At 43.0% G+C, this 24698-nt stretch overlaps 1 protein-coding gene across 2 annotated transcripts in view; it reads left to right on the plus strand.

The window, feature by feature from the left end:
• SNX25 (sorting nexin 25) overlaps positions 1 to 24698 on the plus strand; it is a 124999-nt gene that overhangs the window by 50055 nt on the left and 50246 nt on the right. For both annotated transcript variants that reach the window (XM_032618403.1, XM_032618402.1), the window contains exon 6: positions 17926 to 17996. In XM_032618403.1, coding sequence (XP_032474294.1) covers positions 17926 to 17996 — 71 coding nt within the window. The remainder of the gene's footprint in view (positions 1 to 17925; positions 17997 to 24698) is intronic.

Below are 24698 nucleotides of genomic sequence, written 5' to 3' on the forward strand. Positions count from 1 at the left end.
TTTAGAATATAACTGCTGCTAGTGTCTGAGAAATAGCAGAGGACACAGAGGGGTGGGAGTTAAACATACCCGAGAACACAAATTATTTTCATTTAGGAGGAAAGACAATTAAGTGTTGGCAGCAATGTAAAATTTGATATGAGAAGGGGAATCTTGGTATGAAGAAGTTTATGATGTCTCTGAAATTAAAGAATACATTACGTGCTTGTGTTTGGAACAGCACTGGTGCCGTGTTAGGTGTGGGTAGAGTGTTACCTGCTTTCTGAACGACATTTAGGACCACAGGTCAGTTCATGTAAAGCACTTGGCCCAGGACCTGCATGTTCCTAATTGTTAGCTGACACTATTATTGTTACTGTTTATGATCATTAGACTAAGGATCACAAATAGATTTCGTTTCCTTGGGAAGACTGGGCGGTTCCTAATGGCCCACTGGGATGCAGTGTTTCATCTTGGGGTTTGAGGAGGCCTAATGAATAGCAGTGGTCCTCTCTCCATCCTGAAGGCTGACCCATCTTAGGGCCAAGAAATAAGGCAAATGAAGACCACAGTGTCACTCTCATTACTGGAGATCCTGGACAATGTAGTTTATATATGCAGGCAGTGCGCTCTCTAAAACTGAGTTTCACGATTAGACATTCTTTCCCACCTGTCACTGCTGGGTCAGAATCCCTCTCCTTGTCCCCGCTGCTCCCTCCTTCCGTCTCCCTGGTAGGTGCAGTCTGCTTGCTGGCTGCCCTTTGGAGGCAGAGAACACACGCCCTTAAGAGGAAGGGGAACAGAAGGGCTGTGCTTCACAGGCCCAGTTCCTCCTCCGCGATCAGATTAAGAGCTTATTCCTCTCTGGGGAGGAGAGGAGAGGAATGAGTGAGAGGTGGAGGGAGGCCAGAGATGGTGCTTCTGGGACTTAAAACATGAAGAGTTGAGGGAGGGGGGAGGTCAATAGGTACTGCTAGTTTCTTTAAAAAACAAAGACAAAAATTGTGCTAAGTGCCTCCTCAACAGAAAAGAACTTTATGGTTCACAAGTAGAGAAGGCTGGAGACTTCCCTGGCGGTCCAGTGGGTAAGTTTCCGCGCTCCCAATGCAGGGGGCCCGGGTTAGATCCCTGCTCGGGGAACTAGATCCCACATGCGTGCTGCAACTAAGAGTTTGCATGCCTCACCTAAGGAGCCCGCATGCCTCACCTGTGAGCCCGCATGCCGCAACTGTGAGCCTGCGTGCCTCAACAAAGATCCCGTGTGCTGCAACTAAGACCTGGTGCAGCCAAAAAAAAAAAAAAAAGGTAATGAAGGCTGATGGAAGGGTGGTAGTGAAGGGTGGTGGAATGGATGTAAATAACCTCGAACATAGGTAATAGTAAAATGAATGAAATTATTAGGAAACGATGAGTTCTGTTTTTGTTCTTTTTTTTTGTGGTACGCAGGCCTCTCACTGTTGTGGCCTCTCCCGTTGTGGAGCGCAGGCTCAGCGGCCATGGCTCACGGGCCCAGCCGCTCCGCGGCATGTGGGATCCTCCCGGACTGGGGCACGAACCCGTGTCCCCTGCATGGGCAGGCGGACTCTCAACCACTGTGCCACCAGGGAAGCCCAACGATGAGTTTTGAGTACTTTACTTTTAAAAAACAGTAGGTTTGTGTAATTTAATTTTAATAATGATGGGTTTAATTGCTGAAATGCAACAGCCAGCTCTCCTGAGCCCGCATAGGCCTCGCAGGCTGACTTCAGCCCAGCCCTGAGTAGCAGCAACGTGCGCTCTGTCTTGTGATTCCCCAGCGCTTGACAGAAATGCAGCTCTTCTAGAGGCCGAGGAGCATTCGCAGCACAAGAAGTCAACCTGTAGTGACTGGTGCAGCACCAAGTCAGACCCTGGCCACGAACACAGGCTCAAGGGTCCGGCAGGCCTGGATTTCACAGACCTGGTTTGCACTGTGGCTTCACTGCTTGTAGAGTGCATGGTCTGAGGCAAGTCATTTACACTCTGAGCCTCAGTTTTAACTGTGAAACAGAGAAAATAGCTCCTACTTCATAGGGTTGTTGCGATAATTAAATGAGATGATGCATGTAATGTGGGACATCCAGGCTCCCAGTAAGAGCTGAAAAAAGTTCCAGCTGTTGGGAGCAGTCTAGAACACACTCAGGCCGCGACTTGAACGGGGTTAATGGGTGAGCCGAGACGACAATATCTTCTTTCAGAAAAACTTTGTTCAAAATGTATAAGAAGGGCTTCCCAGGTGGCGCAGTGTTTGAGAGTCTGCCTGCCGATGCAGGGGACACGGGTTCGTGCCCCAGTCCGCGAGGATCCCACATGCCGTGGAGCGGCTGGGCCCATGAGCCATGGCCACTGAGCCTGCGTGTCCGGAGCCTGTGCTTCGCAACGGGAGAGGCCACAGGAGTGAGAGGCCCATGTACCGCAAAAAAAACAAAAGAAAATGTGTAAGAAGTCATTAGGACACTTTAGATATGGAGCTTAAAACTAGGCAACTGAAGATGATATTGAGTAGCCGTTCTAAATGAAAATGCTTTAGCTAAGGGCTGGGAGTGCAAGATACTGCCGTGGTGCTAAACACACATCCGTAAATACTTGGTAACTGTATTAATAGCTGATGTAAAAATATGAGGAACACAAGTAGAAACTAGATACAGACAACAGAGAGAAAACTTTGGCTTTCTTGAGGTTAGCTAAAGGGCACCAGCTGGCCTGTGGTGACAGAGCTTTGGCCGCTTCTGTAACGTGTAATTTTTGTAGGCTCAGGGAACTAGAAAATGAATATATGGTAGTTATTTTAGGAAGATAAAAAGATATAAACAAGATCAAGAAAATACAAATCACTTATTGCAGACGGATAAAAACTGTGAATACTTGGTGTATATATATTTCCAGATTATTTTCTGTATATATAACATGAATCCTGTGTGTGTGTGTGTTTGCATGCACTCAAGATTCCTCAGGCTGCTCTGGTGCAGAACTTTTCTAGCTGGTGTAACTCAAATACACTGCATGGGTGTTCAGAGATGACTGGTCTCTTAAGCCCACGAGGTAGCTGGGTAGGGCCTGGGATGGCTGTTCACCCCAGTGTCCTGATCAGATATTGTCACTTGCTATGTGTGCCACGAATGGAAAAAGGCTGGGAAACGTGCCTTAGACTCTCTGTGAAATCGGCTGCCCTCTGCACGGTAGAAAAGTGGAAAACAGGTTTAAAAGCCCCTTTAGCGGAAAGTGCCTTTTACTCCTCTGAGCCCTAGCTGAAAATGTTTCCCCTGCTTGTGTTACAGCTCCGGCCACTTCCTGTTTAATACCATTAAATATGCCTCCTGAAAAGATAGCTCAGGACCTTGCTGTTATCCTCAGTAGTACTCAGACATAAAAGCTAAAATAATATACTTTTCTTTGTTCATAATATTGGTGAAGATTAAAAATTTAACACCTAAGGAAATGGGGAAGATGGCGGAAGAGTAAGACGCGGAGATCGCCTTCCTCCCCACGGATACACCAGAAATACATCCACACGTGGAACAACTCCTACAGAACTCCTACTGAAGGCTGGCAGAAGACCTCAGACCTCCCAAAAGGCAAGAAACTCCCCACGTAACTGGGTAGGGCAAAAGAAAAAACAGACAAAAGAATAAGGACGGCACCTGCACCAGTGGGAGGGAGCTGTGAAGGAGGAAAAGTTTCCACACACTAGGAAGCCCCTCCGCGGGCGGAGACTGCGGGAGGCAGAGGGGGGAGTTTCGGGACCGCGGAGTAGTGCACAGCGACGGGTGCGGAGGGCAAAGCGGGGAGATTCCTGCACAGACGATCGGTGCCGACCAGCACTCACCAACCCGAGAGGCTTGCTGCTCACCCACCGGGGCGGGCGGGGCTGCGAGCTGAGGCTCGGGTTTTGGTTTTGGACGGAGCTCAGGGAGAGGACTGGGGTTGGCGGCTTGAACATAGCCTGAAGGGGTTAGTGCACCACGACTAGCCGGGAGGGAGTTCGGGGGAAAGCCTGCACCGGCCGAAGAGGCAAGAGACTTTTTCTTCCCTCTTTGTCTCCTGGTGCGCGAGGAGAGGGGTTTAAGAGCGCTGCTTAAAGGAACTCCAGAGACGGGCGCGAGCCGCGGCTGAGGGCGCGAGCCCCCGAGACGGGCGCGAGCCGCGGCTGAAAGCGCAAACCCCAGAGACGGGCGCGAGCCGCGGCTGAGGGCGCGAGCCCCCGAGACGGGCGCAAGCCGCGGCTGAAAGCGCAAACCCCAGAGACGGGCGCGAGCCGCGGCTAAAACCGCGGACCCCAGAGACGGGCGGGAGACGCTAAGGCTGCTGCTGCCGCCACCAAGGGGCCTGTGTGCGAGCACAGGTCACTCTCCACACCCCTCTTCCGCGGAGCCTGTGCAGCCCGCCACTGCCAGGTTCCCGGGATCCAGGGACAACTTCCCCGGGAGTACGCACGGCGGGTATCAGGCTGGTGCAACGTCACGCCGGCCTCTGCCGCAACGTCACGCTGCCTCTGCAGCTGCAGGCCCGCCCCGCACGTAGTGCCCCTCCTACCCCCATCCCCCAACCCCCGGCCTGAGTGAGCCGGAGGCCCCGAATCAGCGGCTCCTTTAACCCCGTCCTGGCTGAGCGAAAAAACAGACGCCCTCCAGCGACCTACACGCAGAGGCAGGGCCAAATCCAAAGCTGAGCTCCTGTGAGCTGTGAAAACAAAGAAGAGAAAGGGAAATCTCTCCCAGCAGCCACAGAAGCAGCGGATTAAAGCTCCACAATCAACTTGATATACCCTGCATCTGTGGAATACCTGAATAGACAAGGAATGATCCCAAATTGAAGAGGTGGAATTTAGGAGCGAAATCTATGATTTTTTTCCCTTTTCCTCTTTTTGTGAAGGTGTACGTGTATGCTCCTGTGTGACATCTAGTCTGTATACTCTAGCTTCCACCATTTGTCCTAGGGCTCTATCCGTCCATGACTTTTTTTTAAAAATTCTTTTTCTTAATAATTAAGTTTAATTGTAATAACTTTATTATACTTTACCTTCGTTCTTTCTTTCTTTCCTTCCTTCCCTCCCTCCTTTAGACAACGAATCACCCCAAATTGAGGAGGTGGTCTCAGGGAGCAGGATTTATGATTTTTCCCCCTTTACCTCTTTTTGTGAAGGTGTATGTGTATGCTTCTGTGTAAGATTTTCTCTGTATAGCTTTGCTTCCAACATTTGTCCTAAGGTTCTATCCGTCCCTTTTTTTTTCTAAATATTTTTTAATTCAATAACTATATTATACTTTATTTTATTTTTACTGTATCATCTTTCTTTCTGTCTTTTTTTCCTTCTTTCCATCCTTCCTTCCTTCCTCCCTCCCTCCCTCCCTCCCTCCTTTCTTTCCTTCTTTGCTTCTTTCTTCCTTCCTTCCTTTCCTCCTTTCCTTCTTTCTTTCCTCATACTTCTACTAATTCTCTCTACTTTTTCTCCCTTTTATTCTGAGCCGTGTGGATGAAAGGCTCTTGGTGCTCCAGCCAGGAGTCAGGGCTCTGCCTCTGAGGTAGGAGAGCCAACTTCAGGTCACAGGTCAACAAGAGACCTCCCAGCTCCACATAATATTAAACAGCGGAAATCTCCCAGAGACCTCCATCTTAACACCAGCACCCAGCTTCACTCAACGACCAGCAAGCCACAGTGCTGGACAAGCTATGCCAAACAACTAGCAAAACAGGAACACAACCCCACCCATTAGCAGAGAGGCTGCCTAAAATCATAATAAGGCCACAGACACCCCAAAACACACCACCAGACGTGAACCTGCCCACTAGAGAGACAAGATCCAGCCTCATCCAGCACAACACAGGCACTAGTCCCCTCCACCAGGAAGCCTACACAACCCACTGAAACAACCTTAGCCACTGGAGACAGACATCAAAAACAACGGGAACTACGAACCTGCAGCCTGCAAAAAGGAGACCCCAAACACAGTAAGATAAGCAAAATGAGAAGACAGAAAAACACACAGCAGATGAAGGAGCAAGATAAAAACCCACCAGACCTAACAAATGAAGAGGAAATAGGCAATCTACCTGAAAAAGAATTCAGAATAATGATAGTAAGGATGATCCGAAATCTTGGAAGTAGAATGGACAAAATGCAAGAAACAGTTAACAAGGACCTACAAGAACTAAAGATGAAACAAGCAACGATGAACAATGCAATAAATGAAATTAAAATCACTCTAGATAGGATCAATAGCAGAATAACTGAGGCAGAAGAACGGATAAGTGACCTGGAAGATAAAGTAGTGGAAATAACTACTGCAGAGCAGAATAAAGAAAAAAGAATGAAAAGAACTGAGGACAGTCTCAGAGACCTCTGGGACAACATGAAACGCACCAACATTCGAATTATAGGGGTTCCAGAAGAAGAAGAAAGAAAGAAAGGGACTGAGAAAATATTTGAAGAGATTATAGTTGAAAACTTCCCTAATATGGGAAAGGAAATAGTTAATCAAGTCCAGGAAGCACAGAGGGTCCCATACAGGATAAATACAAGGAGAAACACGCCAAGACACATATTAATCAAACTGTCAAAAATTAAATACAAAGAAAGCATATTAAAAGCAGCAAGGGAAAAACAACAAATAACACACAAGGGAATCCCCATAAGGTTAACAGCGGACCTCTCAGCAGAAACCCTACAAGCCAGAAGGGAGTGGCAGGACATACTGAAAGTGATGAAGGAGAATAGCCTGAAACCAAGACTACTCTACCCAGCAAGGATCTCATTCACATTTGATGGAGAAATTAAAACATTTACAGACAAGCAAAAGCTGAGAGAGTTCAGCACCACCAAACCAGCTTTACAACAAATGCTAAAGGAACTTCTCTAGACACGAAACACAAGAGAAGGAAATGACCTATAGTAGCGAACCCAAAACAATATATAAAATGGAAATAGGAACATACATATCGATAATTACCTTAAATGTAAATGGACTAAATGCTCCCACCAAAAGACACAGATTGGCTGAACGGATACAAAAACAAGACCCTTATATATGCTGTCTACAAGAGACCCACTTCAGAACTAGAGACACATACAGACTGAAAGTAAGGGGATGGAAAAAGATATTCCATGCAAATGGAAACCAAAAGAAAGCTGGAGTAGCAATTCTCATATCAGACAAAATAGACTTTAAAATAAGGACTATTAAAAGGGACAAAGAAGGACACTACATAATGATCAAGGGATCGATCCAAGAAGAAGATATAACAATTGTAAATATTTATGCACCCAACATAGGAGCACCTCAATACATAAGGCAAATACTAACAACCATAAAAGGGGAGATCAACAGTAACACATTCATAGTAGGGGACTTTAACACCCCACTTTCACCCATGGACAGATCATCCAAAATGAAAATAAATAAGGAAACACAAGCTTTAAATGATACATTAAACAAGATGGACTTAATTGATATTTATAGGACACTCCATCCAAAAACAACAGAATACACATTTTTCTCAAGTGCTCATGGAACATTCTCCAGGATAGATCATATCTTGGGTCACAAATCAAGCCTTGGTAAATTTAAGAAAACTGAAATTGTATCAAGTATCTTTTCCGACCACAACGCCATGAGACTAGATATCAATTACAGGAAAAGATCTTTAAAAAATACAAACACATGGAGGCTAAACAATACACTACTTAATAATGAAGTGATCACTGAAGAAATCAAAGAGGAAATAAAAAAATACCTAGAAACAAATGACAATGGAGACACAACGACCCAAAACCTATGGGATGCAGCAAAAGCAGTTCTAAGGGGGAAGTTTATAGCAATACAAGCCCACCTTAAGAAGCAGGAAACATCTCGAATAAACAACCTAACCTTGCACCTCAAGCAATTAGAGAAAGAAGAACAAAAAAACCCCAAAGCTAGCAGAAGGAAAGAAATCATAAAAATCAGATCAGAAATAAATGAAAAAGAAATGAAGGAAACAATAGCAAAGATCAATAAAACTAAAAGCTGGTTCTTTGAGAAGATAAACAAAATAGATAAACCACTAGCCAGACTCATCAAGAAAAAAAGGGAGAAGACTCAAATCAATAGAATTAGAAATGAAAAAGGAGAAGTAACAACTGACACTGCAGAAATAAAAAAAATCATGAGAGATTACTACAAGCAACTCTATGCCAATAAAATGGACAATCTGGAAGAAATGGACAAATTCTTAGAAATGCACAACCTGCCAAGACTGAATCAGGAAGAAATAGAAAATATTAACAGACCAATCACAAGCACTGAAATTGCAACTGTGATTAAAAACCTTCCAACAAACAAAAGCCCAGGACCAGATGGCTTCACAGGTGAATTCTATCAAACGTTTAGAGAAGAGCTAACACCTATCCTTCTCAAACTCTTCCAAAATATAGCAGAGGGAGGAACACTCCCAAATTCCTTCTACGAAGCCACCATCACCTTGATACCAAAACCAGACAAGGATGTCACGAAGAAAGAAAACTACAGGCCAATATCACTGATGAACATAGATGCAAAAATCCTCAACAAAATACTAGCAAACAGAATCCAACAGCACATTAAAAGGATCATACACCATGATCAAGTGGGGTTTATTCCAGGAATGCAAGGATTCTTCAATATACGCAAATCTATCAATGTGATAAACTATATTAACAAATTGAAGGAGAAAAACCATATGATCATCTCAATAGTTGCAGAGAAAGCTTTCGACAAAATTCAACACCCATTTATGATAAAAACCCTCCAGAAAGTAGGCATAGAGGGAACTTTCCTAAACATAATAAAAGCCATATATGACAAGCCCACAGCAAACATCATCCTCAATGGTGAAAAACTGAAAGCATTTCCACTAAAATCAGGAACAAGACAAGGTTGCCCACTCTCACCACTCTTATTCAACATAGTTTTGGAAGTTTTAGCCACAGCAATCAGAGAAGAAAAGGAAATAAAAGGAATCCAAATTGGAAAAGAAGAAGTAAAGCTGTCACTGTTTGCAGATGACATGATACTATACATAGAGAATCCTAAAGATGCTACCAGAAAACTACTAGAGCTAATCAATGAATTTGGTAAAGTAGCAGGATACAAAATTAATGCACAGAAATCTCTGGCATTCCTATATACTAATGATGAAAAATCTGAAAGTGAAATCAAGAAAACACTCCCATTTACCATTGCAACAAAAAGAATAAAATATCTAGGAATAAACCTACCTAAGGATACGAAAGACCTGTATGCAGAAAATTATAAGACACTGATGAAAGAAATTAAAGATGATACAAATAGATGGAGAGATATACCATGTTCTTGGATGGGAAGAATCAACATTGTGAAAATGACTCTACTACCCAAAGCAATCTACAGATTCAATGCAATCCCTATCAAACTACCACTGGCATTTTTCACAGAACTAGAACAAAAAATTTCGCAATTTGTATGGAAACACAAAAGACCCCGAATAGCCAAAGCAATCTTTAGAACGAAAAAAGGAGCTGGAGGAATAAGGCTCCCTGACTTCAGACTATATTACAAAGCAACAGTAATCAAGACAGTATGGTACTGGCACAAAAACAGAAAGATAGATCAGTGGAACAGGATAGAAAGCCCAGAGATAAACCCACGCACATATGGACACCTTATCTTTGATAAAGGAGGCAGGAATGTACAGTGGAGAAAGGACAGCCTCTTCAATAAATGGTGCTGGGAAAACTGGACAGGTACATGTAAAAGTATGAGATTAGATCACTCCCTAACACCATACACAAAAATAAGCTCAAAATGGATTAAAGACCTAAATGTAAGGCCAGAAACTATCAAACTCTTAGAAGAAAACATAGGAAGAACACTCTATGACATAAATCACAGCAAGATCCTTTCTGACCCACCTCCTAGAGTAATGGAAATAAAAACAAAAATAAACAAATGGGACCTAATGAAACTTCAAAGCTTTTGCACAGCAAAGGAAACCATAACCAAGACCAAAAGACAACCCTCAGAATGGGAGAAAACATTTGCAAATGAAGCAACTGACAAAGGATTAATCTCCAAAATTTACAAGCAGCTCATGCAGCTCAATAACAAAAATACAAACAACCCCATCCAAAAATGGGCAGAAGACCTAAATAGACATTTCTCCAAAGAAGATATACAGAATGCCAACAAACACATGAAAGAATGCTCAACATCATTAATCATTAGAGAAATGCAAATCAAAACTACAATGAGATATCATCTCACACCAGTCAGAATGGCCATCATCAAAAAATCAAGAAACAATAAATGCTGGAGAGGGTGTGGAGAAAAGGGGACACTCTTGCACTGCTGGTGGGAATGTGAATTGGTTCAGCCACTGTGGAGAACAGTATGGAGGTTCCTTAAAAAACTACAAATAGAATTACCATATGACCCAGCAATCCCACTACTTGGCATATACCCTGAGAAAACCAAAATTCAAAGAGAGTCATGTACCAAAATGTTCATTGCAGCTCTATTTACAATAGCCAGGACATGGAAACAACCTAAGCGCCCATCATCGGAGGAATGGATAAAGAAGATGTGGCACATATACACAATGGAATATTACTCAGCCTTAAAAAGAAATGAAATTGAGCTATTTGTAATGAGATGGATAGACCTAGAATCTGTCATACAGAGTGAAGTAAGTCAGAAAGAAAAAGACAAATACCGTATGCTAACACATATATATGGAATTTAAGGGAAAAAAATGTCATGAAGAACCTAGGGGTAAGATAGGAATAAAGACGCAGACCTACTGGAGAACGGACTTAAGGATATGGGGAGGGGGAAGGGTGAGTTTTGACAGGGCGAGAGAGAGTCATGGACATATACACACTAACAAACGTAGTAAGGTAGATAGCTGGGGGGAAGCAGCCACAAGGCACAGGGATATTAGCTCGGTGCTTTGTGACAGCCTGGAAGGGTGGGATGGGGAGAGTGGGAGGGAGGGAGACGCAAGAGGGAAGACATATGGGAACATATGTATATGTATAGCTGATTCACTTTGTTGTAAATCAGAAACTAACACACCATTGTAAAGCAATTATACCCCAATAAAGATGTTTAAAAAAAAAAAAAAAAAAAAAAAAAAAATTTAACACCTAGTGTTATCAAGAGTGTAGGAAGATAGGCAACTTCGTGTCCTGCTGGTAGGAGTAGAAATTATGGCCCTTCTGTTGCAGTTTTTATAATCTGAACAAAGGTCACAAAGTGTGCATTTTGTGATACACTTTTATGATACAAAGTGTGCACTTTTTGATACATTCATTATTCATAAGAATTTATCTTAAGAAAATAACCATGATTACATGGAAAGATTTTTCCAAGAATGTTTCTTGTAATTTTGTTTAAAATAGAGAAAAGCTCTAAATAATTAAAATGTCTAACAATAAGGGTTTGGTTTAAAAGATTTTGGCTCATCTATACAATGGATTGCCATGTAACAATGAGGTTGCATCAGAATATTTAATAATATTGGAAGATAGTAACTATACATTTATAAATTAAAAAGGCTCTAAGCCAGTATTTATTAACATAAATTCCATCTTATAAAACAAAAAAAAATGTGTTTGCATAGAAAAAAGGTTATAAAGATATACCAAATGTTAATAGTAGTTAACTTTGAATGTTGTGCTTTGTGTATTTTCCCATTTTCTTGGAAGAGCATATGTTACTTTAGAGAAAGTAAAAATGGGCTCGGACTGAGAAAGTAAAATCTGCCAGTCTGTTTATCAGGCTGGGATAACAGACACTAAAACCAGCCACCCAGGTAACAGGAAACAATACTTCTTCCAAATATATTCAGTGGCTGTAAAATGTCATAATGATTCTCCTTGCTTAGTGACTACTGCTTTCTTATCCACTGAGAAGCATTGCTCTCTAAATTCTATCAGAAACTTTGCTGTGTGAAATTATATCAGTGGGAATGACACATCCTCTTCTTGCCTGGAGGATTTCAGTCACTTTGACACAGAGAAGCAGTCTCATTTTAATCCAGAGGCAGAGCTGCAGATAAGGGGTTTCTGGACTCAGCATCCCACATTTATCCTAACTTTGTAGTTTCCAAGGCAGTGGGACCCTATATCCATCTGAAATTGACCCCTTTACAAGCCCCGCTTTGAGCCTGTCACAATGCTGCTTCATTTAAAGTTCATCCACACCCCACCCTTCCCCAGAATCCAGCAGTAACTTTATCTTTTTCTTTGTTTGGGGAGATGTCCCATGGTTCCTCTTGCTGATGGCAGTGGGTCAGTAAACCTGAGGCTGTTGGACTAGAGTGACCCTGGTGGTCTTTGATTGATCAAGCTGAGACACTATTATAGTCCGGGAAAAAAGTAAGGTTACTTAAAATGGCTTTTATACATATTTTACAAGCACACACACACACCATCTCCCTATATTGCACGTATCTGAAGAGTCAGCAGCAGCGTTAGGGAACAATAATTGTTAACGGTCATTAAACTCTCACTGAGGGCAGGTGCCGTTCCAGATACTGTAAAGGTGTTCTCTCATGTAGTCTTCATAGCAACCCTAGGAGGAAAAATGCTGTTATTCCGCTTCTTGCAGATGAGGACTCTTCAGTTTTGAAAAGCTTGAATAATTTTCCCAGGGTGACATAGTAAGTGTCGAAAGCAGCATTTGAACACAGGCCATCTGGTTCCAGAGCTCACATTCTTAGCTCCTCTGACCCACTCCCTAAATAACCCAGCAGACCTTGTCAGTAGTGCTGTGGGTGTGGGAAGCAGCTCCAGCTTAGCTAGCGGAAGTCACCATGGTTTCATTTCTTAAACACTTTAATCGAAGTCTCTTTAACGAAAACATTATCCCTAGCCTAGTACAAAGTAGCCTGTGGCAACTCTGAAACATTGTTTTTAAATTCCTGAGTTTTTCTTAAACATTTGTGTGTATATGGTATTCTGTTCCATAATAGATCCTTGCTAATTTTGATATAAAACGGTATTTTAAACCATTTACCATATGGTACACTTAGACTAGGGTTTGTCCAGCCTTTGACTCCCCTGAGACATTCCAGCATGTGCACACCCAAGACAGCTCTAAAGTAACACTTAAAAGGTGTGCCTGATGAGATGACGAGACTAATTTTTTTGGTTTGGCTTCTAAGTAACTTTGAAATAGTTCTAATAGCATCCCAAAGCTGTTCTGAACATTTGACAGTAGAAGGTGTTGATTTCTAAGGTGATTACTTTGAAGGACTGTGTAGCATTCAGGCGAGATTAACATTGTGGGAAGAGTTCATCAAAACAGTCTTCTTCCAAGTCTGTTAATTTAGCGAAGTGTATAAAACTAAAGAGAGGTGAGGTGGCAGCTCAGAGGGACATTTGGCAGCTAGCTGTGTGTGACGTTTTCGTTATCCAGAGACAAGGGGTGCTCTGGGTAGGATCTTGCCAGAATTGGAAAAGAGCTGAATCTTTGGTCCGCTGCTTCCTCCTAAAACTTGAGTTTACAACGTCATTTTGGAAGAACGTACTAACAGTCTCTGCTTTTCTGATCAAGAGCCTGTTGACAAATATTAGTCCTCCTGATTGTAGAACCTCCCTTGGCACCAGCTAGGCCATGTCCGCCTCTGGAGGAGGAAGGCCAGGTGAGTGCCGGGTGCCCCCGAATACCCGCCAGGTGACTAAAAAGCCTGTGCCGTCAAGGACGGCCAGCATTTGGATGTATGTGTTGCATGGTTTTGTTGAGAATGAGAAAGTCTCTCATTTCCTACTTTGCCTCTTGGTATCGAGTGAAAGTGAATTCTACAGATTCACTAATCATCTCCAGACGCCTCCTGTGCGCAAAGCACCGTGTGAGGAGGGCCTGGTATTTGTAAAGATGAATCGCTTGCGGATCTTTGGATTCTTTGGACTCTGTTAGATGGTGTTACTTTATAATTTTATGGATTTGTTTGAACATTTTACCTCTTTCTCAGACGGCGTGTATTTTCTTCAGTACCATTGATGACTTATTTGTCGCAGAGTGTGAATCACTAAGAGTATCGAAAGAACAGATGGTTCAGAATGTTTCATGTTCCTGTTAAGTGTTACAGATGTTAACACTTATTAATGTAGCTCATTAATAAGTCAGTTTGGACTGCTATCACAAATATACCATAGAATGGGAGGCTCAAACAACAGCTATTTCTCCTAGTTCTGGAGGCTGGGGAGTCCAAGATCAAGGTGCTGGTAGGCAAATTGGGTTTCTGGTGAGGGCCCGCTTCCTGGTTTATAGACAGCAGTCTTCTTGCTCTGGCCTCATGCGGTGGAGAGAGCTCTCTGGCGGGGGGTCTCTTTTGTAAGGGCACGTACCACCCTCGAGACCTAATGACCTTTCAAAGGTCCCACCTCCAAATACCATCACACTGGGCATTAGGCTTCACATACGAATTTTGCAGGGGACACAAACATTCTGTCCCTAGCACTCATTAATATTTACTGCCAAGCTAGGTTCGGTTGGAGAATCCAAGACTCAATCCCTATCTTCAAGAGGCTTCAAGAGGCTCATGATCTAGTTGGAGAGAAAAAAAAGGTAGCATATCTTTTTTTATAGACAAAGCCACAATTTTGTCTTAGGCTCAGACGTGTGACCATTTTAAAAAGAAAGGTGAGGCCCTGAACACACTGGACACACAGTTTTCTTCGTTCACAACACTCTTTGTGGAAATGTGACTCTTAAAAATGACAGTATAAAATAGTAGATAAATGGGTACTATTATAGGGCAGAAGTAATTTAGGGTTTCAGCAAGGAGAAATATTAATGTGAATTAGGGGGATTGGGAATGACTTGAGGGAAGAAATAGCATATGTAAGATCTAATTAGGTGGACAAGAAGGGAGATGGTTTTCAGAAGGAAAGAGCATGAGTGAAAGCCTGGGAAGTGACTACAGGCTGGGGAGAGCAGTGTGGAAACGGTCGTGGCTTCAGTCCAGGCTTATATGGGGGTCGGGTGAGGGGGCCAGTGCCAAGGTGCAGAGCGAGCGGGAGGCTGGAGTGGAGGCTTCCTCCTCTGGGGGGGGTCCCTGGAGGGGGTGAGCGGGGGTCGAGGAGCTGAGAGTGGGCTTTGAGGAAGGTGTTTTGACAGGGGTGCTCGAAGTGGGCTGGGTGGGAGATAGAAAGCTTGACATCAAGGAGACAGACCGTTTAGCTAATGCAGCTGACCCTCGGGTGAGACGCCTGAAATAGGGTGGTGACAAGAGGAAGAGGAGGAGAGGAACTTATTTAAAGATTCAAAGGACTTTGAGATTCATATTTATGGGAGGGCAGATATCGAAGATGATGAGATCGCAGCATAAAGGATAGAAGGATGATGAGGCTGGTGTAAAGAAAGCTTCCTGTGCAGGCAAGAAGGTAAGTCTCTTTGAACTGGCTAAGATAGATAAGCAGTTTGGGAACAGTTTTAAGATGACTTATAATTCTACCATTTTAATACGGATGCCCTTCGTTTTTATCTCTGTTTTGCGTTGTAGCCCTGGTTCACATACCCACATATTTACGTATCTGCCATCATAAGCGTACATGCCATTTTGCATTTTAGAATCAGTGTGTCATTAAAATCTATTTTTATGTAGTCTTTCAAATATTATAGGCTGAGCGTGTTCCCCTTAGTCTGATATATCCCCAGAGCTTTCTGAAAGCAGGTACCGTATTGGTGTTGTTCATTTCAGTGTGTCTAGAAACTGATTTAAAAAGTGTTTGTCTAGTGAAAGCATATTGCCCACATAGATTATTCTCATGCTTTTCTTCGTAGAAGTTTCTGCAACAAGCATATGTTTGGAGTTGGGTGACATGTGTTGGAGTTGAGTGAAAAGTCAGTGCTTTCTGCTTAGAGAACCTAAGTCCAAGGTTAAACTAAAGACTTGGTTAAGGAGTGTTTGATGATTCCAGGTGTGTGTATGCTTCTTATAAGCTGTTTCCTCATCTGTTCATAACTGGCAGGAAAAATCACGTGAAAAGCTACTTTTGTGTTTTACCATTAATGGAGGAATGAAGGCAGTTCCATCAGACAACTTTATTGATCATTAATGTCCTAGCAAGGCCTCCTTGTGGAGAACATCGCCTGAGTGTGTATTCAGCCTGGAGATAACTTCTCTATGGATGGAGACTTCAGAGAGTTGTCTCTGTCAGACAGCATTTGGCCGTGAGACATATCGACGTACAGTTACTTAAACAAGTTAGGGATTTATTCTCCTCAATAACAAGATGTCCTGAGATGGACAGGCTGGGGCTGTTTTCATGGCTCAGTGATGTCACTGGACACCTGAACTCCTCCTGTCTTATCCCGTCGCCACGTGGCTTTCCTCCTCATGGCAGAATTCTGTGCTTTCATCCAGCTGCATCCTTGTTCCATGGAGGAAAATTGAGGAAGGACAAGGACAGAAGACTGAAAGGGCTTTTCCATGGAGTCTGCCCCTTTAAAAAACCTTCCTGGAATCCCCTCCTGGCAAGTTCTGCTCATATCTCACAGGCTAGAACTATATCAGATGGCTGTCCCTAACTGCTAGGGAGAAGGTTAGCGTTTTGAGCTGGGTGCATTGCTTTCCCCCATAAATGTGGTCCAGTTAGCGGGGAAAAAAGAGAGGGAAGGGTGTTGGCAACCAGCAGTCTGCCAGAGTCTCCAGGTGACCGCCAGCAGTGCCCCTGACAGCCTGTTCTCTGAGATGGTGAGAGCGGGCATCGATATTCTTACCGCACAAGTGAAGAAACAAAAAGATGTAAAGTTGTGAGGTGTCCATGAATAGCTGTGACAGATGAATTCACGTCTATCATCTGGGTTTTAGTTGAAAAGCAAAAGAACATATCTTGTGTTCTAAAAGCCAACCAAATGTAGCATTAAATCTTAGAATGCTGCAAAGTTTGTGTTCAGATAAAGAGTTAATGTTAAATAGCTTTATTATAGGCAGATTCTTAATCAGTCAACATAATTAAGGGCTAAGAAACACTCAGGATAGATAAGTTTGGTTAGGGCAATACTTAATAATAATTAAATAGCACTTAAGAACTTGGGGTCATAACTCACCTGACTTGAATATGCTCAAAATAGCCACAATTCTAGGGTTGTACTTGGCACTAAAAATGTAAGCTTTTCTTTTTCCTCACACAGAGGTGACCTCAGTCACATGTACATCTACCTGGTGTTCTGCTCTGGTGGCTGTCAACTCTCTCTGTGCGTGGGAATGACCTGGGGAGCTTAGACACTGTTGACACCGGAGTCCCACTGCAGATGCTTTGAATCTGTTCGTCTGGAATGCTCTTCTAAGTGAGGAGTAATGCAGGAAATCACGAAGATGGTGACAGTGGGACTGGAGGGGAGAGGACAGCTTTGAGAAGTGTGTAGGACAGTACCATCCAGTGGAACTTTCCGCAGTGATGGAAGTGTTCTCTTTGCACGGTCCACTGTGGTCCATGAGGTCCATGAGGTGGCTGAGCACTTGAAATGCGGCTGGTGCAACTGAGGAACTACAATTGTGGTTTAACTTAAGTAGCCCACCTGGCTCGTGGCCACTTCATTGGACAGTGCAGGCCTAGGAGGTAGAATCAGTAGGCTCTGGTTACTGGTAGCAGGGAGGAGAGCAGAGGTGGGGGTGGGGGAGAGGGAGCAGCTGATCATAACCTCAAGGTTTCCCTCTTCATTGAGGGGCCAGGTGGGAGTGCATCCATACAGGGAATGGAGTGGGGAAAGTACGTTCACAACTCTTACATTCCGGTCTCAGAAATGCGTAGCACATGGCCCAGCACCCGGACCAACGGCTTCATCCATGTTGGGTGGTTTAATGATACTTGGGCAGGATTCACAGTGTTATAGTTGATTAGTACAAATACAGTCTAAACGCATCTCTGAAAATAGTACTTTTTTCCTATTCAATCTTTTCTTGTTTTCTCTTTTTAAAACTCAGGTATCAAATTGTAGTGGAAATAATCCAAGCAACTACAATTAGCAGCTTCCCCCAGCTGAAGAGGCACAAGGGTAAGAACCAGTTTGTTTTCTTCACATAGACATACTAAAGGTTGTAGGTCTGTCTCCAGCCTTCTCTCTCCTGTCAGAGCTTTGACAAGTATGAGCATATATTTAAATATTTCAGATTTGTTTAAATAATGGTGTAACAACATAAGAGAAAGTAAGTGTAATTTCATCTTAATAAAAATCTTTGTAGTTCTGTGTTCCCTTATAAACTTTATTCATCTGTAGTCATAATTTTTAGAATATTAGTCAGTGAGTACATATTGCTTCTGTTCTGTTTTTAAACTAAACGTGGTTTCATAATTTTTTCTCATATTAAAATTTAATCTTAATATTCATTGATATTTCTGTATTGGAACATAATCTTGATAGTGATTTGAATGACTTTCGTGAGTTGATGTTTCATAATTTACTTAACCTTTTCCTTTATATTTTTATTATTATTTTTTAAAATATTTATTTATTTATTTGGCTGCGTTGGGTCTTAGTGGCGGCATGCGGGGTCTTTCACTGCGGCACATGGGCTTCTCTCTACTTGTGGTGCGTGGGCTCCAGAGCACGTGAGCTTAGTTGTCCCTTGGCACATGGGATCTTAGTTCCCCAACCAGGGATTGAACCCGCGTCCCCTGCATTGGAAGGCAGATTCTTAACCACTGGACCACCAGTAAAGTCCCTCCTTTAGTTAAACATTTGTATTGTGAACATCTTTCCTCCTCTACTCTTGTAGATTTAAAAATATACATAAATATGTTCTATAATTTTTTTCCTGTTTATTTCTCTTCAAATAAAGAGTTGGTTATCCAGGCCTTGATACTGAGGAATAATCAAGGTCTGAAGTTGGCTCCCACCTCCCTACAGTTTGCCCGGTGCTTCATTTATGAAGTTGCAGGACATGTTACTCTGTGGAGGGCAGAGAAGTTCAGGATTCCCAGCTGACAGGCACCAACACTACTACCTTGTAGGCTTGACTTCCCACGGAAATCTCCAGGCCCCCTCAAGTTCCTGTCTGGGAGTGGAGGGTCCCGAAAGGACAAGAAGACGTGGGCCAGAGACTCTAACCTGTGCCCAGGTTTCTAATCAGCACACAGAGGCAAAGGGGTGCTTGGAGACTTTTACTTGTCTTTCTGAGTCTCTGACAGAAGGTAGGAGCCATATTTAAAAAAAAAGGAGGGTGTAGACTCTGAAGAGGCACTTACTCTTAATCTCAGCCCAGTGAGGAAGATTGCGCAAATGCATTCATTAAAAAATGTTTATTGAACGCTGACTAGGTGATTAGGATTCAGCAGTGGACACTGCGAAATCTCTGCATTCACTGAGTCCCTGAACTAGGCTGGGAGGCAGTCGGACAGTCAACAAGTAAAATGCACAGCATTTCAGACGGTGAGACGTGCCTTGGGGAAAAACAAGTTCTCCCTTCTTGTTGAACTGTGGCGAGGTGGGGGCCGGTGATAAGGAATGCTGGCTCAGCCGGAAGGGGAGGATTTTGCACTTGGATAGGGTGACCTGGGGAGACCTCGCCCAGGTGGGGACCTGTGAGCAAAGCCCTAGTGACCCGAGGGGATCTGGAGAAGGACAGGTGCAAAAGTCTGAGGCAGAAGCATGCAGACTTGCTTGAGGGGTGGGTGGGGGGAGAGAAAGCCAGAGATCAGAGGTGGCAGGGGACCCTGTCCTGAAGGGCCTTACTTATGCTGTAGGGGCTTCAGCTTTTACTCTGAATGAGGAAGTCTTTGGAGGCTTTTGAGCAAAGGAGATGTGATCTGATTAGTTCCTCCAAGAGTACAGGCTCTGCTCCTCTCCTTTTCCTCATTGTTCCTTCAGAGAAGATAGTTTATTTTCAGACAGTTTGACAGACATATTTTAAGGAGAACACTAGAGAAGGACTTCTTGTTGCCGCCACTGTCTGGCTTTTCTCAGTGCTTCCCCCTGTTGTGTGTTTAGTCAGAGACACCTTTCTTATCTTCGTTATTGTGTTAGTTTACTAAGGCTGTGTAACAGAGTGCCACAGAGTGAGTGGTTTAAATAACAGAAACATTTTCTCATAGTTCTGGAGTCTCAAAGTCTGAGATCCAGGTGTTGGCAGTGTTGGTTTCTTTTGAGGGCAGTGATGGAAAAATATGTTTCAGGTCTTGCTTCTTGGCTCTTAGATGAGAGTCAAGCAGTACATCTTTGGCAGGACATCTGCAAAGACCTGTTTCCAGGTAAGGTCACATTCACAGGTACCAGGGTTTAGGACTTAAGCGTATCTTTTGAGGGGACACAATTCAACCCGAAACATTATAACTGGTAAGTTCAAGATAGCATTGTAGGGACTTGCCTGGTGGGGCAGTGGTTAAGAATCCACCTGCCGATGCAGGGGACATGGGTTCGAGCCCTGGTCTGGGAAGATCCCACATGCCGCGGAGCAACTAAGCCCGTGCGCCACAACTACTGAGCCCGTGTGCCACAACCACTGAAGCCCGTGCACCTAGAGCCCGTGCTGTGCAACAAGAGAAGCCACTGCAATGAGAAACCTGCACACAGCAACAAAGAGTAGTCCCTGCTCGCCACAACTAGAGAAAGTCTGTGCGCAGCAATGAAGACCCAATGCAGCCAAAAATAAATAAATAAATTTATTTTAAAAAGAAGATAGCATTGTAGTTCCTCTTTTGTGAAAATGCTAGAAGCATTTATTTTCAGTAAGGTCTATAACCACATTAAGGTTTGCTACATTACTTTTCTTTTGGGTTAATTCTGTTACCAGTAGTTAGCTTTTCCTAAATTAGTCTCTTTTAAGTCTATAATAGGGTTAAGAAGTAAAATCTCAGAAAAAAGTTGGGCAGCCAAAACCATATAGGCAATTTCAGCTACCGTGTGTCTTCATGTCCAGAACAAAGACAGGTTCCATGGAATCAGTATTCTCCCAAACTGTGTGGGTCTGTATAAGAATGAGGGGAAGTATAAGTGACCAAAAAAAGGTAAATTGGATTTCATCTAAAGTTAACAACTTGTGTCTTCCGCAAGAAAGTAAAAAGAAAACCCTCAGAATAGGAGAAGGTATTTGCAAGTCATGTATATGATATAGCGCTTGTATCCAGAATATATAAAGAACTCATACAACTCAGTAATCAAAAGACAACCCAATTGGATAATGGGCAAAGGATTTGCATAGGCACTTCTCCAGAGAAGATATACAAATGGCTAATGAACAATTGAAAACATGCCCTACGTCATTAGACGTTAGGAAAATGCAAATCAAACCTAATATGAGATACCACTTCACACCCACTAGAGTGGCTAAAATAAAAGACAGGGTGACACAGTGTCCAGGAATGACGTATAGCAATCAGGGTGTAGATAATGGTGGTGAAAAGGAAGGGATTGATAAGGAAGGTTATAAAGGAAAGACAGCCTAGTTGGCAACTAATTGGATGTGGGGAGGGATCAGATGGGGGGACATGATGGCGCTGGTACTGCCTGCTGCCTTTACAGATGAGGACATGGCTTTCCAGAGCTTACGTCTGAGGTCCCAACTCCTAGTCTGCTGCTGTTCCTGTGAGGTCCCGCTGCTTCAGGTTGGTGAGATGAGGTTTGGGTGCAGAAGAAGAAGTGCGGGAGCTGGAGTTTCAGAGGCCTTGGTTCTCTTGTCAGCTTCCCAGTGAAACCTGGGCACGTCCTTCACTTCTCTAGGCCTCAGTCTTTAGGTTGCCTGCTCTTGGTGATCATAAAGGGTTTCTCAGTGAAGACGCTCAAAGAGTCAGGAGATGTGTAGGAGTCTGGGTCAGGGGTGAGAGAGCTCACCGGTCCTGGCGTTGTGGACCTGGGACGACAGGAGGGTGGAGAAGTGCCCATCCGGCGTTTCAAAGCTGGAATTCACGCTGTGGGGAGAGAGCAACCCTGAGAAGTGCTTGGAAGTGACAGCATAGAGGTGATAGTTAATCGTCTCCTATTTCTGTGTATCTTTGCACAGCCCGTTGTTAGGGGAGAATAATGTGTTAAGAGTCTGAAGTGACTTCCCACATAAATAATACCATCTGCTGTCTCACTCTTAAAGTTCATGTGTAGGTGGTTTCAATTTTAAAGAATTAGGTTGTTATAATTTAAGTGCAGGTATTTTATTTTATTTTATTTTATTTTATTTTATTTTATTTTGCGGTACGCGGGCCTCTCACTGTTGTGGCCTCTCCCTGTTGTGGCCTCTCCTGTTGCGGAGCACAGGCTCCGGACGCGCGGGCTCAGTGGCCACGGCCCACGGGCCCAGCTGCTCCACGGCATGTGGGATCTTCCCGGACCGGGGCACGAACCCATGTCCCCTGAATCGGCAGGCGGACTCTCAACCACTGCGCCACCAGGGAAGCCCAGGTATTTTTTTTTTTTAATAAAAAGGAAGGTCAAATTGAACATTCCCCATTGTCCTTTTTCTTTTAATAAAATGTCCAGTAACATATTATTATTGGAAGCAGTTCTTATTTCTCTGTGACCTTTGGAGTTTTGATGTACAGCTGTCACATAAAAAGTTACTTTATCTCATTCTTTCTCAAATTAATCTGTAATCTATTTCCAGACAGATTTTTTTGTGTGTGTTTTTTTTCCTCCCTGTAAAAGGCACTACGGAAACTTTGATTTTTTACCATTAAAAGGCTGCCCTCAAATAGAATCGTTTTGTTGTTTTTTGAGGATAGTGCGATCTAGTGAAAATATCGAGCGGAGAATCCAGGAAAAGCCTCAGTCTGTGTGTTAACCTCTCGTCACCAGCTGCACCTGTCTGCACTGTTTCCTTAAACCTGGAAAATCGGGCTGTGCTCAGAGCGACCGTGTAATGATGCTGCCAGGTTGTATGTGAGGTTTTAAGCAGTTTCGTTTCCAGTGTTGTTTCTCCTTATTTCCATGTCCTCTTTGTGAGCGGGAAACTGAAGACGTTTAAACAAGAGAATGACCAGGTGGAAGATACTAAGAATACTTAGGATTCAAACTAGAGATGGGGACTTCATTTATGAAAATAGTATATATATGCTAAAGTATAATTTTGTTGCTACATATAAATATGTTTCAGGCAGGTCTTTTTCAACTATAGTGGTTGATGATTAAGAAATGGTATGCAAGTGTGAAAACAGTTTGAGGATTCAGAGGAAAAAATGCCGTATAACAAGTGGGGAGAAATTACCTGATTGTGTTTTCTCTGAAACCTTAAGGAATTAACCAGCTGACTCTGCACTGACTTTTTTCAGGATGATAGAGTAGGGTCGGGGGGACCGCTTTGCTTTGTATACACAGGAAGGTTCAAATAAGGCTTCTGAGCGTCAACAGACTCCAGCAAATTCACACAAAACTCTGTACATGTTTCAGGTTCATAAGTAGATTAGTTTATCTTAAATGTAGAGCAAGTTCCTCTCTTTAACAATGTAGAAATTTCAGTTTGATTCTTTTCTTGATGGCTTTTTTCTTACGGTATCTTGATCTTTTTAAGAAATAAGGTATCGAATGATTTTAAAAGTCTTTACAGTGCCTCAGCTAGTTTAACTGCTGATACAATTCTAGGGAAAGTAAATAATCCTAAAAATAAAACTTTTGAGACCATCTAACTCAGATCCTTGTCCTATGGGCAAGAAAATTAGGTATGATTAGAGAAGGAGGTTCTTAGAGCAAATTCATAGATATTAAACAATTTGAAGCACTTGGTCTCAGAAGTTAAGTCTGCTCACAAAATTTTCTTGCCTCTGACCTTATTTTATCATTCATTCTGGCCAAACATATTGGCGGAGGCCTGAATTTTACCCGCTAACCACATCAACTTCTTGTTGGTGATGGAATTTGGGAAGTTTAGTAAGTCCAACTAGCTAGTTTCAGTGAACATTTTTCCGTCTTCATCTTTGACTATTCGGCAGCAAGTGACATTGGTGACTACTGTCTTCCTGAGCTTTCAACCTGCCCTGGCTAACACTCTGTCATTCGAGTTGTTTGTTTGTTTCTCTGCTTGCTTATTTGTCTCTATTCAGCTTTTCGATGTTGGAGTTCCTCAGGATTTGTTTCTAACTCTCATTATTTTATACCTGTGCTTTCCAATATAGTAACCATTAGCATATGTGGCTATTTAAATTAACTGAAAGTAAATAAAAATGTAAAATTTTGTTTCTCAGTCACACCAGTTATGTTTCAAGTGTTCAGTAACCCTGTGTGGCTACCGTATTGGATAGCGTGGAACATATCCTTCATCACCACAGCTTCCTTGGGTGGCACTGCTCTGTGTTCTTTGGTTAGTCTTTCCTTTATCTATATGCTGATGACTTTCCAAATTTCTATCTACAGAACCTTTATTCTCTGCTTTTCTACTTACCTACTGTTTACTGCACATTTTTATTTGGATATCAAAAGACACCTCCAAATGAAAAGGTCCAGATCAGGTCCCACGTAACTGGCCATCTTCTGTAGTTTCTTGTCTCTGTGAATGGCATTGCCATCCGTCCGAGTAAGTCAGAAACCTAGGAGTCCTCCTTGTTCGTTCCTTCTCCGTCATGCGCTATATCTAGTCCATTATCGTCCCACAGACTGACCTCCTAAATATATCTCAACTCGGCTCTTTCTCTGCACCACCATTTTCCACCACCCGTCTCTCTCGAACTAAGGCAGTAGCTTCCTAATTGGTTTCCTTGTATCCACTCCTGCCCCTATTCAATTTATTTTTCATACTGAAGCCAGAGTGATTTTTTAAAAATACAGATCTTAATCATGCCA

This window comes from Phocoena sinus, chromosome 21, assembly GCF_008692025.1.
Source record: "Phocoena sinus isolate mPhoSin1 chromosome 21, mPhoSin1.pri, whole genome shotgun sequence".
Lineage (NCBI taxonomy): Eukaryota > Metazoa > Chordata > Mammalia > Artiodactyla > Phocoenidae > Phocoena > Phocoena sinus.